The sequence below is a fragment of the Strix uralensis genome, chromosome 3, assembly GCF_047716275.1.
Source record: "Strix uralensis isolate ZFMK-TIS-50842 chromosome 3, bStrUra1, whole genome shotgun sequence".
NCBI lineage: Eukaryota > Metazoa > Chordata > Aves > Strigiformes > Strigidae > Strix > Strix uralensis.
In genome coordinates, this window is record NC_133974.1 from 92,143,753 (window position 1) to 92,157,639 (window position 13,887).

General features: G+C 39.7%; 1 protein-coding gene across 5 annotated transcripts in view; it reads right to left on the reverse strand.

The window, feature by feature from the left end:
* HEATR5B (HEAT repeat containing 5B) overlaps nucleotides 1-13,887 on the reverse strand; it is a 61,227-nt gene that overhangs the window by 47,249 nt on the left and 91 nt on the right. For 3 of the 5 annotated variants that reach the window (XM_074863325.1, XM_074863322.1, XM_074863326.1), the window contains exons 2-11: nucleotides 10,892-11,060; nucleotides 10,134-10,345; nucleotides 8,377-8,485; nucleotides 7,164-7,313; nucleotides 6,506-6,677; nucleotides 5,967-6,124; nucleotides 4,695-4,944; nucleotides 3,085-3,240; nucleotides 1,444-1,694; nucleotides 883-994 (exon numbers count right to left, since the gene is read on the reverse strand). In XM_074863325.1, coding sequence (XP_074719426.1) covers nucleotides 883-994; nucleotides 1,444-1,694; nucleotides 3,085-3,240; nucleotides 4,695-4,944; nucleotides 5,967-6,124; nucleotides 6,506-6,677; nucleotides 7,164-7,313; nucleotides 8,377-8,485; nucleotides 10,134-10,345; nucleotides 10,892-11,017 — 1,696 coding nt within the window. In that variant the 5' untranslated portion in view covers nucleotides 11,018-11,060. Of the gene's footprint in view, nucleotides 1-882; nucleotides 995-1,443; nucleotides 1,695-3,084; nucleotides 3,241-4,694; nucleotides 4,945-5,966; nucleotides 6,125-6,505; nucleotides 6,678-7,163; nucleotides 7,314-8,376; nucleotides 8,486-10,133; nucleotides 10,346-10,891; nucleotides 11,061-11,216; nucleotides 11,654-13,490; nucleotides 13,592-13,887 lie in introns of those variants that run through there. The other 2 variants (XM_074863323.1, XM_074863324.1) reach the window with 2 other exon arrangements.

Here is a 13,887-nt window from a genome sequence, read left to right on the forward strand (position 1 = left end):
CCTGACTTGTTCATAAAATGAGTAGAAAAATAACTAACAGTTACTGATTATGTAACTAGTTTAATGGTTAAGTTTAAAGAAAACTTCTGGAAAAGCTCCAGAAGATCCCGTGCAAGTGCATCAAAAATATACTGGAGAAGGACAACCAAAATAGGGCTACACTGTTAGAAAAACAATGATAATAAGCTGGCAAAAAGAGACAATTTAGAGAAGCAAGATGAAACACAAAATGGTATTTGCCAAGAGATCAAAATACTGCAGAATGCAACAAAATTTATCATATTTTCCAGTATAAAAACAACCCCAAACAACAACAAAAAAAACCCCACCATTGCTGCAAACTTCAAGAGTATACTTATAACCTCTCAAAATAGAGTCTCTGATATTTCTGTGATGGCAGATATGAACATGAGTCTGGTGTTTTTAAAAGACAGCTGAGTGGCTTTTAAACTGGTAACACTTCTAATCAGTACTGTTGTCTATCCAGAGGCACACATGCAACTCGTTGGAATGCTCATTACGTTTTATTTACAGTCCATTTCTTCTGCACCACAGCATTAAAGAAGGAAGATTATGGGAAATTTTGCCCTTTTCATAGAATGACTAAAGGCTGGGTTTCTAAAACCAGAGTAGAATTTTTTTTTTTTTTTTGTAGGTATGACACCTTCTACTATCCTTCAGTTTACATAAACACTAATATTTCACTTCTTCCCAGCATAAACAACACTGATGAAATAAATGCACTAACACTGTTTCCCTCGGTATAAATACTCCTGTGCTAGATACAGGACTGATTATATGTAGAGACCATCTGCCACAGTGGATAATCAGAAATGTTGGACAAGCATTAAAATAAAACAAAAAGCAACCATTTTTACAAACCTAAAGTCATAAGTGCTCCAAGTAAAAGCCATCCAGCTTGAGTCCGCTGCAAGGAGAGTCTGCTGTTTTGTGCAGCAGTTCGTAACAGATCCTCAGCAATACTGACCACCATCTACACCAACAACAAAAACCAATGGATTTTAAAAAACATAAATCAAGCCACTGCAAACTACTGCTACCCATCCATCCTTATAGGCTATATACAAAGATGTTCTCAAATAATTTAAATTGACCTTCCATAAAGAATGAATACAGATAACATTTAATACAAATGATTAGTGTTTTGCATATGACGATACAGACAGGAATATTCCCTTCAGCAGTTATTCATTAATAGGTCAAACAAAATACAAATTTGAAAGAGAAAAGGGGAAAAGCTGGTAAATATTGCAACTGAAATACTACAAACAACATGGTCTGGCCACTGCTCTCTTGCTAGGCACAAGTTCAATTTCAGTAATGCTTAAACTCATTACCATGACACACATTTTGCAAAGCTATTACTTCTAGATGAAAAGCTATCTTTTAGTACACTCACAGATGAAACACTCATTATCTCACCTTTCCTTTGGCGTGAGGAATACCTAAGGGACACTGATGCACACCACCTAACAAAGCAGCCATTGCAAAACTGTAGCCACTAACAGCTTCAGGGGAGGTCTTCAGATTGTTGAGTCTTTCTGCGCATCTATCTAAAAATGGAGTCAACTGAAAAGGCAATGCCACAGCTACACACCGCAAGCACCACGCGGCAGCAAGTCGAGCAGCCATGCTGGGATGAAGAAGAACTGAAGTTACTGTCTCCAAGAGACCTACAGAAAAGAGTTTACAGTCTTAAAGTTATGATGAGCTTTTTAATATATGCAGACAACTAAATTGAATCAATACTGGACAGATAAAATGGAAGTTAAGAAAGTCAGAATTGAAGTACTTGAATTTTATGACTTTGCCTTTTTCTTTAAGGAAAGACAGAAGTGTTATTACCATTATGCTGCTCCACATCAGGTTTTACCAGCAAAGCTGGAGCTGCCTGAGCCATAGCACTGACTTCTACTACTTGGAACGACTGAAAACAGGCAGTAACCCTATATAAGGGAACAGACACGGGATGAGATGATTCCTACAGTCTGCTAATCTTTTACACAAATTGCCTGTGGTTTTGCTTTGCATTGTAGACAAGCACATGCTATAGATGTCACTGACCCCTGTACTCTGCTTCTGACACAGTGCTGTCTCCCCCGTACCAAGTTACCATCCCTCTATACTTTCTGAACCTCCATGCCCAACTAATCCCACTTTCAAATTGAGCTCTTCAGTCTGTCTCCACATCAACACTTTCCTCAGTCCAGATCTCTAACTCTGAAAACTCCTACTTCAAAGCCCCCATTGCTACCTCATCTTTTGCTTTCTCTGTAGCTAGTGAACAACTTCTACCTCCTTATTTCATAGCAGCTAGAAGTAACACTGAGATACAGTCCCCTCTGTTCTTATAGGGCACAGCAGCCAGAAGGAATAAATATAAGCACAATCTTCCCCACCCCATAGTTGGAGCAAAATCAGTATGAAGAGAATGTCATATGCATCAAGACAACAACCCGCATAATGAAATATCTAACAGAGCTTGCACTTCCATTGGAAAAAACATAGGCATTCACAAACTGAAAAAACTTAAAACTGCAACACTACAGTATAAACGTGGATTCCCATGTTAAAATAAACAAGAAGAAAATCCCAGACAAACCCTAATCAACTTAAGCCAAATAACTAGCTTTTTAAAATGGAACTATCCACAGCTTCATCTAGACAAGATACTCTTTAACCTCCCCAAAGAAATTTGCTATCTGAAGGCAATACAGCTTTCCAGTAGAAAATATTTCAGACCTTACACAGCAAACCAATGTATTTCCTATAAAACCATTATTGGAAACAAAACAATGCTAAAAATCACAACTTTGCAACTTTAGAAAAGAGCTTCAGGCAGACTTCAACCAAAATAGTTGCTTAATGCTTTGTCAAACTTGAACTAAAGTTAGGGTACTAAACACAATGAAATGGACAAATGTAGCTATGTGGAGTACTACAGAGAGTGCCAGATTCATCAATTTATTTCTTTCATGTTAACTTATTATTTAACTAGATTTAATGATATTCATATTCATTGCCCAAATGTCTCAATTAAGCTATTTAAATTTATTTGCATACCAATAGAGGGTTCTTGAATAAGAGGAGATGCAGTGGCATTCAGACTCTGAACCAGACTACCCAGTTCCTGGAGGGCACACACCATTACATGCTGGCTCGCAGCTACATCAGCAGCTCCTGATTTATTTTCACTGTTAGCATCATTCACTACTGCCTCTGCAGAAAAAAAACCCACAAGTATCTTGCTTAACTACCACTTGAATCACACCTGAACATATACATGAGAGAAAGGGACAGTTTATTTTTGACATAAACCCTGTATTAAAACAAACCCACAAGTTTGGTCATAGTGTGACCTTGCAAAGCAAAGATATTCTGAAGAGAACAAGTTTTACAGCTATCAGCCAAACACAATCATCCAAAGACCATGAAAAACAGATGCCCAGCAATTACTATGGACAGCAGTGCACTAAGAGGTAGAATGAATATATAGTATAACACAGCAAAAGCAAGTATACACATATACAGCATGTGTGTTTTGTATCTACAGACAGTAGCTAAGAAGTTTAATCTTGACATATATAGGTTCTGCATACAAATTTGCATGCATATATATGTAATAAAACTAAAAAAACAACAAACCCAGACCTTTAGTAAATAATTAATCACAGCCTCTAGTCACCTTAATGTTATCCAATTAAGTTCCTAGATCCCACTGTAGGATACCCCAGAAACAGTGTCACTTCAGAGAAAAGGGGCTTTAGTATCAGCTTAATATTTATATGTCTTCTACAGTACAAATCTATAAAATGGTTCCCCTTATATGAAGGGAAGCAATCATTACCAATTAAAAATCTTTTCAATTTATCAAATTCATCAGAAATGCTCAAAAAAATGAAACAGTTCTTCCGATCATTCAAATACATAACAGGATTTCCTGCAACCTTGACAAGGTAGCAGGAGGAGGAATTTCTGCAACCGTTTCATCTCAGAAGCACCATTTCCAATAGACTTATTTTCCTGGAAGTAATACTTATTGTAATGAGAACCCTTTTAAGGTTCCACACCTACCCTATCAAAAAATAGTTAGGAGAAGAACCTGCAAAATTTTAAAAATCAATTCCATTTCCATATGTTAAACATTACTTCAAACTCAAGTTAGATGGCAGCAGAAAAGGAGAAGAAACATGTTTGGTAAATGCGTCGTTGTGCAATTCCATTTTACTTTCTCAATCTCCAGCTCAAATTAACTCATTTCATAAGAAACACATGCCAACACAATTTTGTCAGTTCTCTTCTCTAATTCCAGTCTTCAGATTACATCTTTGTTTAGCACCTACGTACAGGATCTTTAACACCAGTAGTAAAGAATTCTGCGCAACTTTCAATACGACCTATCCCAAGATAGATTGCAAATGTACACTTTTCTCCCCCCTTCCATTCTAAGTGAATGCAATGTCAAAAGCCATCACAGGATAACAAGCCAGTTTTACACAATCACTTTTTAAGTAGAACTTACATTTTGGATATCATATTTCAAAGAGAAAGCAGCTGAATTATCTTTTACCATAACAACAAAATTACTCCTCATAGTAGAAGAAAGCTAAAAATGGCTGGCCCAGTATAACGACAGTAACTTTCAACTGGTCTCAAATTAAAATGGTTCTCACCCACTGCCTTCATTTGTTTACCAATGGCTTGACATATATCTTTGGCAGCTGCAATCTGTGCTTTCTCCCCAAGTAAGCTGCCCACAGTTGCTCTCAGGATAAAGGACACACATCTTCGAGAGTAAACTGCCTCCACGTGGGTCTGAGTTGCACGAGGATGGGAGACCAGATCAAGTACATGTGACAAAAACGTAGCAAAGTTGCGCTCCAACCATTGACCTCCTAATGTCGTAACAAAGACAACGTAGGCCTGCAAATTCAGAAGTTACATACAGATCCAATTAAATCAGAAGCAAAAGACTATATTGAGTCACTGAAGACTATAGACTACAGTTGTACTCATGCATAGTGCAATACAGTAGCAATACCAGTTAGTAATAAGCAACCCTAATGAGGCTAAGCAGGATGAATCAACCCATTAGCCAGGTCTTTGCTGAAGCAGCTAACTGTTTCCAGTGCCAAGAGTAGCTCCTATACTGCTACATATACTGTGAACTGCAAATTACTCTTTGGATGACAGCAAGAAATATCAGACTGTTGCTCTAAATGTGTGTGTGTGTCTAAAAAATTTTAAGAACGTAACAACAGCAGCAACATGAAGGTGTTCTAATTCGCAATGAGGACAGGGCATTTTCGCCAAGTTCACCTGAAAGAGGCTGAGAAAAATAAAAGGGTTTTACAAAATACCCTATGATCAAAAAATCTGGATTCTGGCAATTTACTGCAACATATTGAAATATGTCAGAGTGAAGATGCCTGAATTTGAAGAGATGCTGCTGCCACCTTTCTCTGTCAGACAAGTGGAGCTTCCACATACAGCAGATTTCACCTACTCAAGACAGACACATGGAGAGAAGAAACACAGTTTAACAAACTAGGGCAGCAAATTTTACCCAGCTGCTGAAAAGAGAGCCAGCACAAACAAAAGGACAACAGTGTGTCCTCTCTAAAAAGAGGTAAAATTTATATTCGGAGCTAAAGTCTTTAACATCCTAAGTTTTCAAATATTTTTGCAAGTTAATCTCACCTAATACACACTAATCAAATAAGCTTTCCTTGGCACATATTTTAACCTATTGTTACTGCCCATCAATAGTAAAGTAGCTTAAGTGAATAATACTGCATGTACATCTCACAAAACAAGTAAAACTAGACTTGTAAGTTAACTTATAAAGGAACAAAAGTATGTATTTTTCCTACTAAAAGGGTTACAGTTATGTATAAATGTCAATTTATTTTAAAGAAAATTTAAAATTACAGTTTACGACAAACCTGGGTAACACCAACTCGCACTTCCCTATTGACAGATCCTCCTACTTTTAACATCTCTCCACCACTCTTTAGGAAACCAGATCCTCCTCGCAGAAATCCTGTGGCCATGAGCTCCAAGACCTCCTCAAGTGTGGCTCTCTTCACATTCTGTCGCATCACTTTTGCCAAAAGAGAAGTAATCATTTAATTCCAAAGTTCCAACCAATACAAGCAATGATCTTGAAACCAGACTTACCAATTCAAAACTTGTCTTGCAAACATAAATCTAGCCAACATTCAGATAATGGCTTGTTGTCATGCTTAAAAAACAAAGCTACTTTTCCAGGTGACTTTTTGATAGTTTTCTCTCACTTTCTTTGTATGACTGCAATGGGGATTCTGCACTCTTTACTCTTTTTAGCTTAGAGTTTATAAAACCAAACAATCCACCTACAAGCTTCCATCTACTGGGACAATAATGTGTAGTGCAACACTGTCATGTAACATGGTACTGAAGTGCAGTTAGTCCACGTGGAAATGGAATCCAGAAAGACTTGTACCTGTTGCTTGTTTTGGTATCAGTGCTGTAGCCATGACTGTCCCCAAAAGCTTTGACACTGCAACTCGCACACCATAGTTTGAGTTTTCCAGAGCTTTAAAGCACAGTGTTGCAACATTCTCTAGTTCAGCCGTCCACATAAACACCGCTTCGTTCTGTAATTCCAGCAGACACTGTAGGAAAAAAAGACTTGCTGAGCACCAATGGAGACCATTCTTATCTCTTATCTAAGTATCGGTGTAATTGTCAGGTTTATTCAGCAAATACTTTAATATTTTAAGAGTTAATTTCCACACACACACACTCTCCCCTTTACCCAATACTCAGCTGAATAAACAATCAGAAGATTCACGGAATAGGTTAACACATAAATAAAGAGGGAAGCACAGAAAAAGAACTATGTTACCAAAAACCTCTCCCACTGAGGCTCATAGCTAATATACTCTATCTCTCATTTGTTTACGAAGTGGGGGAGATGGTATCACAGTACCTCCATTTACATGAAATAAGTCAAATGTCTGGGTCTTCAGTGTTAACTAGTAAGGACTTACCTTGTCCAAGTAATTATCCTATTTTCTATCATGAATAGCAGATCACAGTTCAACTGCAGGTACAGTCACAGCACAGGAATTTCTAGGACTGATGAGAAACACACCCACCTTAGCCACTGCGCATCGTACAGCCATAGATCTGTCCGTCAGCAGAGATCGGGCATTCTTATAAATATCACGGTGACAAGAAGCTGCTGCTCCTCCAAGTCCGTTTAGGACTTTCTGTAAACTCATCAGTATTTCACTGCGGCCCTGAGACTGCACACACACACAAAAAATTTATGCAAAACTGTGGACACAGTACTTCTATCAAGAACCAGGTGCATAATTCTGCATTTTCCTGCTTTTGTGCAGGAATTTTTTTGGAAACATTGATAACAAAGTTCACTGAAGTCATATACAACCGATACCTAGCTGGTTTTAGATAGCGGTAAGCACCACACACAGCTCTACTAAAACTGCCTCAGTTGTCACATAAATTAAGATGAGCCCAGGCAATCCAACAAATTGGCCCTAGACAAGATGCTTCTGTCCTGCCACACCATTTTTCTGCTGTAGCCTCAGGAACAAAGAAAAAACAGTTGATAGGAGAGAAGAGGAAGCCCAAGTAGTCAACAGCTTCCTACTATGCCTGCACACAGGCAGGTACTTACAGTTGAAGGACACAAAAAAACCCCCAAACAAACAAAAAACAAACAAACAAAAAAAAATCATACAGGTATGACAACACAGCCAAAGAAAAGAGCTGCCAGGGGAAGATCCACACAACCAGTACTCCTTCCAACTTGTCACAGAATTCAAAAAAACCCAAAACAAACAAAAACCCAACAGAGCTATTTCCATCAGCTCAGACCCATTGACAGCCCAGGACACATTCTCTCAACATTAGCACACACTCTTTTTTCAAGCCACAATGTATCCTGCTCACATGCAGAAGAACATCTTTGTTGCAAAAAAAGTATTTATCATTCATTTTTAAACAACTGAATGTTTATTCAGGGTACACAAGCAGAAATCCTAACACAGTAGTTAGAAATGGTTCATATAACCATTCTGCAATTTAATTACTGATGCCACTATGAAATAACTACTATAATATTCATGACAAAACTCTAAACTCTCTGCAGTGAAAATATATGCACATGTTTAACTTGATACTAACTTATATAAGTGATTTGCATTTTTCTAGGTAGAAGGCAAACAATCCAGGCATTTTGGCAAACACCTTTGGAAGAAGCAGGCTTCAGTTTAAATAGAAACATATTTTTTATATATATATATAAATTATGTATAAAATATGTAACATAATCTGAAAACTTACCTCTGCACTTTTCAGAGACTTTAGAAGATTATTCACTGTTTCTGGAAAAGAACTACCCAGCATTCTGCCCATTTTCTCATAAAACGCTCCAACACATGCCACAGCAGCCCTACAAAAAAAGACATTAATTGGTGTAGTCTTTTTCTGTATCATCTAAATGAAGACAACTACTTAAACAGAAATGTATGTTTTAATCATCATTGATGAATAGAAATCTATTATCCACTAGTTATACTGGCTGTTTAACACTGTGCATTTAAAGCATTTTTTTGATTACAAAAAAAGTAACAGAAAAGTTATTAGCTTCTAAGAACACAAATGTGTTTGAAGGGATATTATTACAGGATCTACCCACAGAGTGAAAAATTCTGGAGAATACAAGTATATGCTGAAATCTCAGCAAGATTAGGGTTTTGTGTTTCAATAAACTGTGTCTTTTCCAAGCACCTGCAAGATAACCCCTACCCTTTAATATATCCTGACACAGTTTTGTAGATACTGAATGACAGGGTTTTTTTAAGCTTAAGAACTTAAAATGCATAAATTACTGCATAACACAAGAAAAATTTTAGGCAGTGTAAAAATCACTGGATCTACAGTTATATAGTTTTTTCTTGCCCTGCCATTTGAGGTTAGGAATATTTTAAGTAACACTGTACTGCAGTTATAAACACAAATTGCTCCAGGACAGTCACAGAAGCAGCTCCTGAAAACATGCACTTTTTCATCACAAAGGAACAAGGCTTTTTTTTAAAACTTGAAATTCTTGGGTAAATGACTTTTTAGCAAAACTATGTGTTACAACTCATTACAGCCTACCCCTTAATGGGCATGTCTCCTACACAATTCTTCTGCACAAACATCAAAAACTGAAGTTTGAAATCATATAGTAAAAACCCTTCTGGGCTACCACTTGAGTGGATAACCCAAGTTTCAGAGCATGTTACAGTACAAACCCTTCCCACTTATACAAGTTCCTCACAGAGTTACAACAGCTTCAAATAAAAGGAGGACAGTATCTGCCCAAACGGTGACTATTTCAGATTTTATTGTTAAATCCCATTGTTACAATGTCTGAAGGCAAGCCCAACCTGGGGTTCACTAGACACTGTGAACATATGAAGCAATACATGTGGAAAAGTGCTAAAAACAGTTTAAGCAGAAGCTGTTTGTGGCATTAACCAAATTCCTACCAGTGAGACTACTGTAAGTAAAGACAAACTGGATCACACATACATGGACCCACACATCCAAGCACACAGACCCTGTTGGAGAAACTCGCACAGTATATCAGAGCAGGGGAACATAAACACGTGACGTTTGATGGGGTGAAAAAACAGGAACTTGGCTACAATTCTCTGGGCATAGATAATGCTTTTGACAATCTGCAGGTTCCGTCTCCAGTGGGGTACCTAAGCACCATCAGCAATAATCCCACTGGTGGAATTTCTTCATTGCATTACTTCATCAATGTTACTCTCTCCATGACATAAGCATGTGAAGAAACATAAGACAGTCCCTTGCCTAGAGGAAAGCACCTCACTTTCAGACAGCCACGTATGTGTCACCTTTGAGTCCTGTCCTCCACAATCTCAGTCCTGCCCCTTTCTCTGCTCTATCAAGCATATGTGAACTCCAAATAAGCATGCAAAATATAAGTAAACATAACGTGCACATATACAGGCAGATTATTCTGTAATATCCAGGACCACTTTGCTTAGAAATCACTTCCCTTTCACTAATAATATTAAACATACAGTTTTGTGGGCAGGTAGGCCGCAGTATCATCTTTGCTCTTGATGATGTCGTTACACTTGTCAAGCGTCTGAAAAACAGTAAATGTGTCTCCAATGCTGTAGAGAGCAGCAAGATTTTTTGCTAGTAGTTTTCGCGTAGGTGGCCCAGGGGAACTGCTGATGAGTCCCGTTAGCTGTTCTACAAGTTTCTTCTGTTTTTCCTTGACATCTGTCTGTTAATGGACCAAAAACAAATAAAATGAATCATTTAATCCTGTGTCTTCCGTCCAACACGCAGAAAAACCTATAAGAGATTGAAGTAAATCTTACACCACTCCCACTTGTATGTAATTCAGCAAACTGCTTGTCTCACAGAGATTTGAGATATATTCAATAAAAAGAGACAGATGCTAAATGCTCAGAATTAGCTGTTACCCTATTTATTATTTATTTTTTACTTTTTAAAAAATACTTACTAAAAATACAGTAACACATGCCTAGAACATCTTTTAATCCTCTTTACCATCAAGAATTCCAACTCTGAGAGGGAAGTTTTTGCCTTCCAAATATTTAGGACAATCAAGAACTCAAACCAAACTATGTGTTATATAACAGAGTCATACTGACTGCCTACAATTAAACACTTAAAAGCTATAAACTAATATAGAGGCTCTTCAGGCTGAATCTGAAATCATACAGTTATCACCTGGCCATTACCTGTCAACTTCCTTTAGCATGAAATTAATACAAATGTTTTAGAAAGAAGGGGAAAAAATTACCTTGTTAGCAGCTACCAGCACTTTATCCAAAAATCTTAACCACTCAAAGATAAAGACTGGTCTCTTTGCTTCTGTGATTTGAGCTAATGCTTCCTCGTTCAGTAACAAACTATGAGCCAGCTCCATAACTGGTTAAATTCCAGTTTTATTGTAAATTTGTGTAGCGTCTCTGAAATAAAAATGTAAATATTAGTATAAAGTACAGCAGTACAAAGCTTTGAAAATCAAAAGAAAATATGAAGATGAAATCTATAGATTACAGTATCATGGTTCCAGACTGCTTAGGCTTGTCTTAGCTAAGCAGTCCCACATAAAAACTACTCACATATTTACAACTGAGTACATCCATTAGTATTTCAGAGAACAGAGTTGTTAATTGTAAAAACAGCACTTATAGGCAACTTCAGGGTGCTAACTCTTAGCCAAGAAAAATATACTGAAGTCCCTGTTTAAAGAAAAAAAAAAACAAAACACACAAAAGAGGTAAAGGAGTCACCTCACTGTCTCCTCTTACATATCACAAAATAAGGACTGTCCCTAATCAAGACTCTTCTCCACACTCCCGAAGCTTGGGCATGAACCTGGCCACCTTCTCAACACCTTCAACAGACAAGGTGAGAAGGAGATAAGCCTATCACAAATAGGAATTTCCACCCATCAAAAATTTGAGAGAGGCAGGAACAGTGACAGTATTTGCATCACTGACCTAAGCCTTCCCAGATCCCACTAGCTTTGCTTTAAGTGCTGGACAAATAAGCCCTCTGAAACCCAGCAAGCCTTATGTGTGACAGCCTGGCATGCCAAGTAGCAGCGCAATGACTGCAAGTGTCCCCAACAGGCAAAATACTACAAATCACTGGAGATCCTGCTCAAACAGTGAATGAAGGGTAGCAACAAAGCACTACCAAAAGCCCACTATCAGTGTAAGCAAATACTCTGCAGACAAGTTAACCTTAGCAAACCACATTTACACCCACATTTACACCAAGTGCAGCTGTTTAATGCAGAACAGATAGAAAAAACAAAACTTATCTGGAAATCACAAATTTAAGTCAACCATCTTCAGCAAAAAGAAACCCAAAAAGTAAAAAAAAAAAAAAAAAAAAAGAGAACCCCAAATCCTGATGCAGTCATGCTGAAACTAGGATCTCAGGCAAAACAAAAAAAGCAAAGCAACTAAGGAGTATTATGCAAGACATCATCTTTTGACAGCTGCACCATTCCACTTGCACTCTCAAGTGCTCACAGCTGCTTCCTCATCCATGGTCAAACCCAACAAATTCTTAAAGTCAAATGAAGCGATTTAAATTACATAATTTTACTTTTTTTAAAACAGTCCCCAGATTAGACAGTAGTAAAGAGTGACATATTAATATTACAGCAGTTCTAAATTCACCTTGATGATTTGGTGCTGACAAAAGTAAAGCATCACAATGTCTGTCATACTAAGCTTGTTCCCTGCACCCAGCAAAGGTGGAAGAGCCACATATGGAAGCACACACAGCCCTTCCCCAACACCTCTGAAGACATTTTCTGGCTTTTTTTTTTTTTAATTATAAAGAATTGAGGAGGTATTACCTGCCAATAAGGCATAGACACATCACCTTGAAACACTTTTACATGAGAGCAGAGATACCCGCAATGAATGATGGCACTATGATTCTTTGGATACCCTCCCAGAGATTTACGCTGCTTATCACACCCACACAGCACAGGAGTACCGTATGACAGCACAGCTCATTACTTGTTTTCTTCCCCAGACAAAAGTTTCACTTTTCGCCTGGCCTTTAGAGCCATGAACCCCCTAGACACCTTCCACATACTCCCCTACCTCTTCATCTAAGTTCAGAAGACTCAAGTTCTGGGCAACCAAATCCACACATACGTTCAGCTGTGCCGCTGAAGCACAAGAGATCAGATATAAGAACAATCACATGAATATTCAGCTAAGTGAAGGCTCAGTCGAATGCACAGGTATGCAAGGAGGCAATCTGAAGCTCATCTACATTGGCCAAAGGTTTGCTCCAAAATTCAGTGAAAAATGCCTACCAAGTTCTACTGATTCTGGAAAGGGCTGGGTCTTACTGCAGATGTTACAAGTAATAAATACACCGTTATCTCCCACAGGATGTAGAGCAAAAGCCTACCAACGTCAGCTTGCATCCAGTAAGTTACGCTGGAGCATTATAGAGATTATAAAATGTCCAGATGGACTAGAGTTCCTTTCTGTTCTCCAGCTGTTTTTCTGTAGCCTAGATCAACTATTTAGGCCTTCACCACGCAGGCACTTCAGTAGACTAACTGAAAAAGCTGAAAAACGGGCAAGTTTAGAAGAAGTGACATCCTCCTAAAGACCTGCTTCAGGTGAAAAGCTTTCTGTGCCTGGGTCCTTCTACCTGTACCGGTCCATAAGCTGTAGCACCTCTCCCTGCGCATCCTGCCTGGTTCAAAGCCCCCTCAAGACCGCACCACCGCGCCAGCTATGCGCCAATTCCTGAGCGAAGGCATAATGCCAGAAAGCAGCCAGAAGCCTCCTACCTCCCGTTCCCCCCCACCCCCTCCCCGGGCGCACAGGGGCACGCCCGCCCCCCACACGCACCCGAACCCCGGCGCCTCTCCTCTCGGGGCAGCCGGAGGCAGCGGCGCCGAACCGAGCCGCGGAGGGGAAGCGCGGACCCGCCGGCCCGCTCCGCCGCAGCCCCCCGGGCCGAGCCGCCGCCGCCGCCGTCACCGGTCACGGCTCCTACCGTGCGCGGCCGCGTCCCGCCAGCTCCGGGCTGCGCCAGGCGTGACAGCGCGGCCGCGGCCCCCGGGGGTGGGACACGGGCACGCTCCGCTGCACGCGCCCCCGCACCGCCCCGGCCCGCGCCGCGAGGCGCCCCCCCCCGCCGCGGGGCCGATCACCGGCGGCCTCGGCCGCTTCAGCCCCCCACGCGCCCTGGCGTGGCGTGACACGAGCAGCTTCAACCCCAGGCCCGGCGCCGGCCCCGACGCAC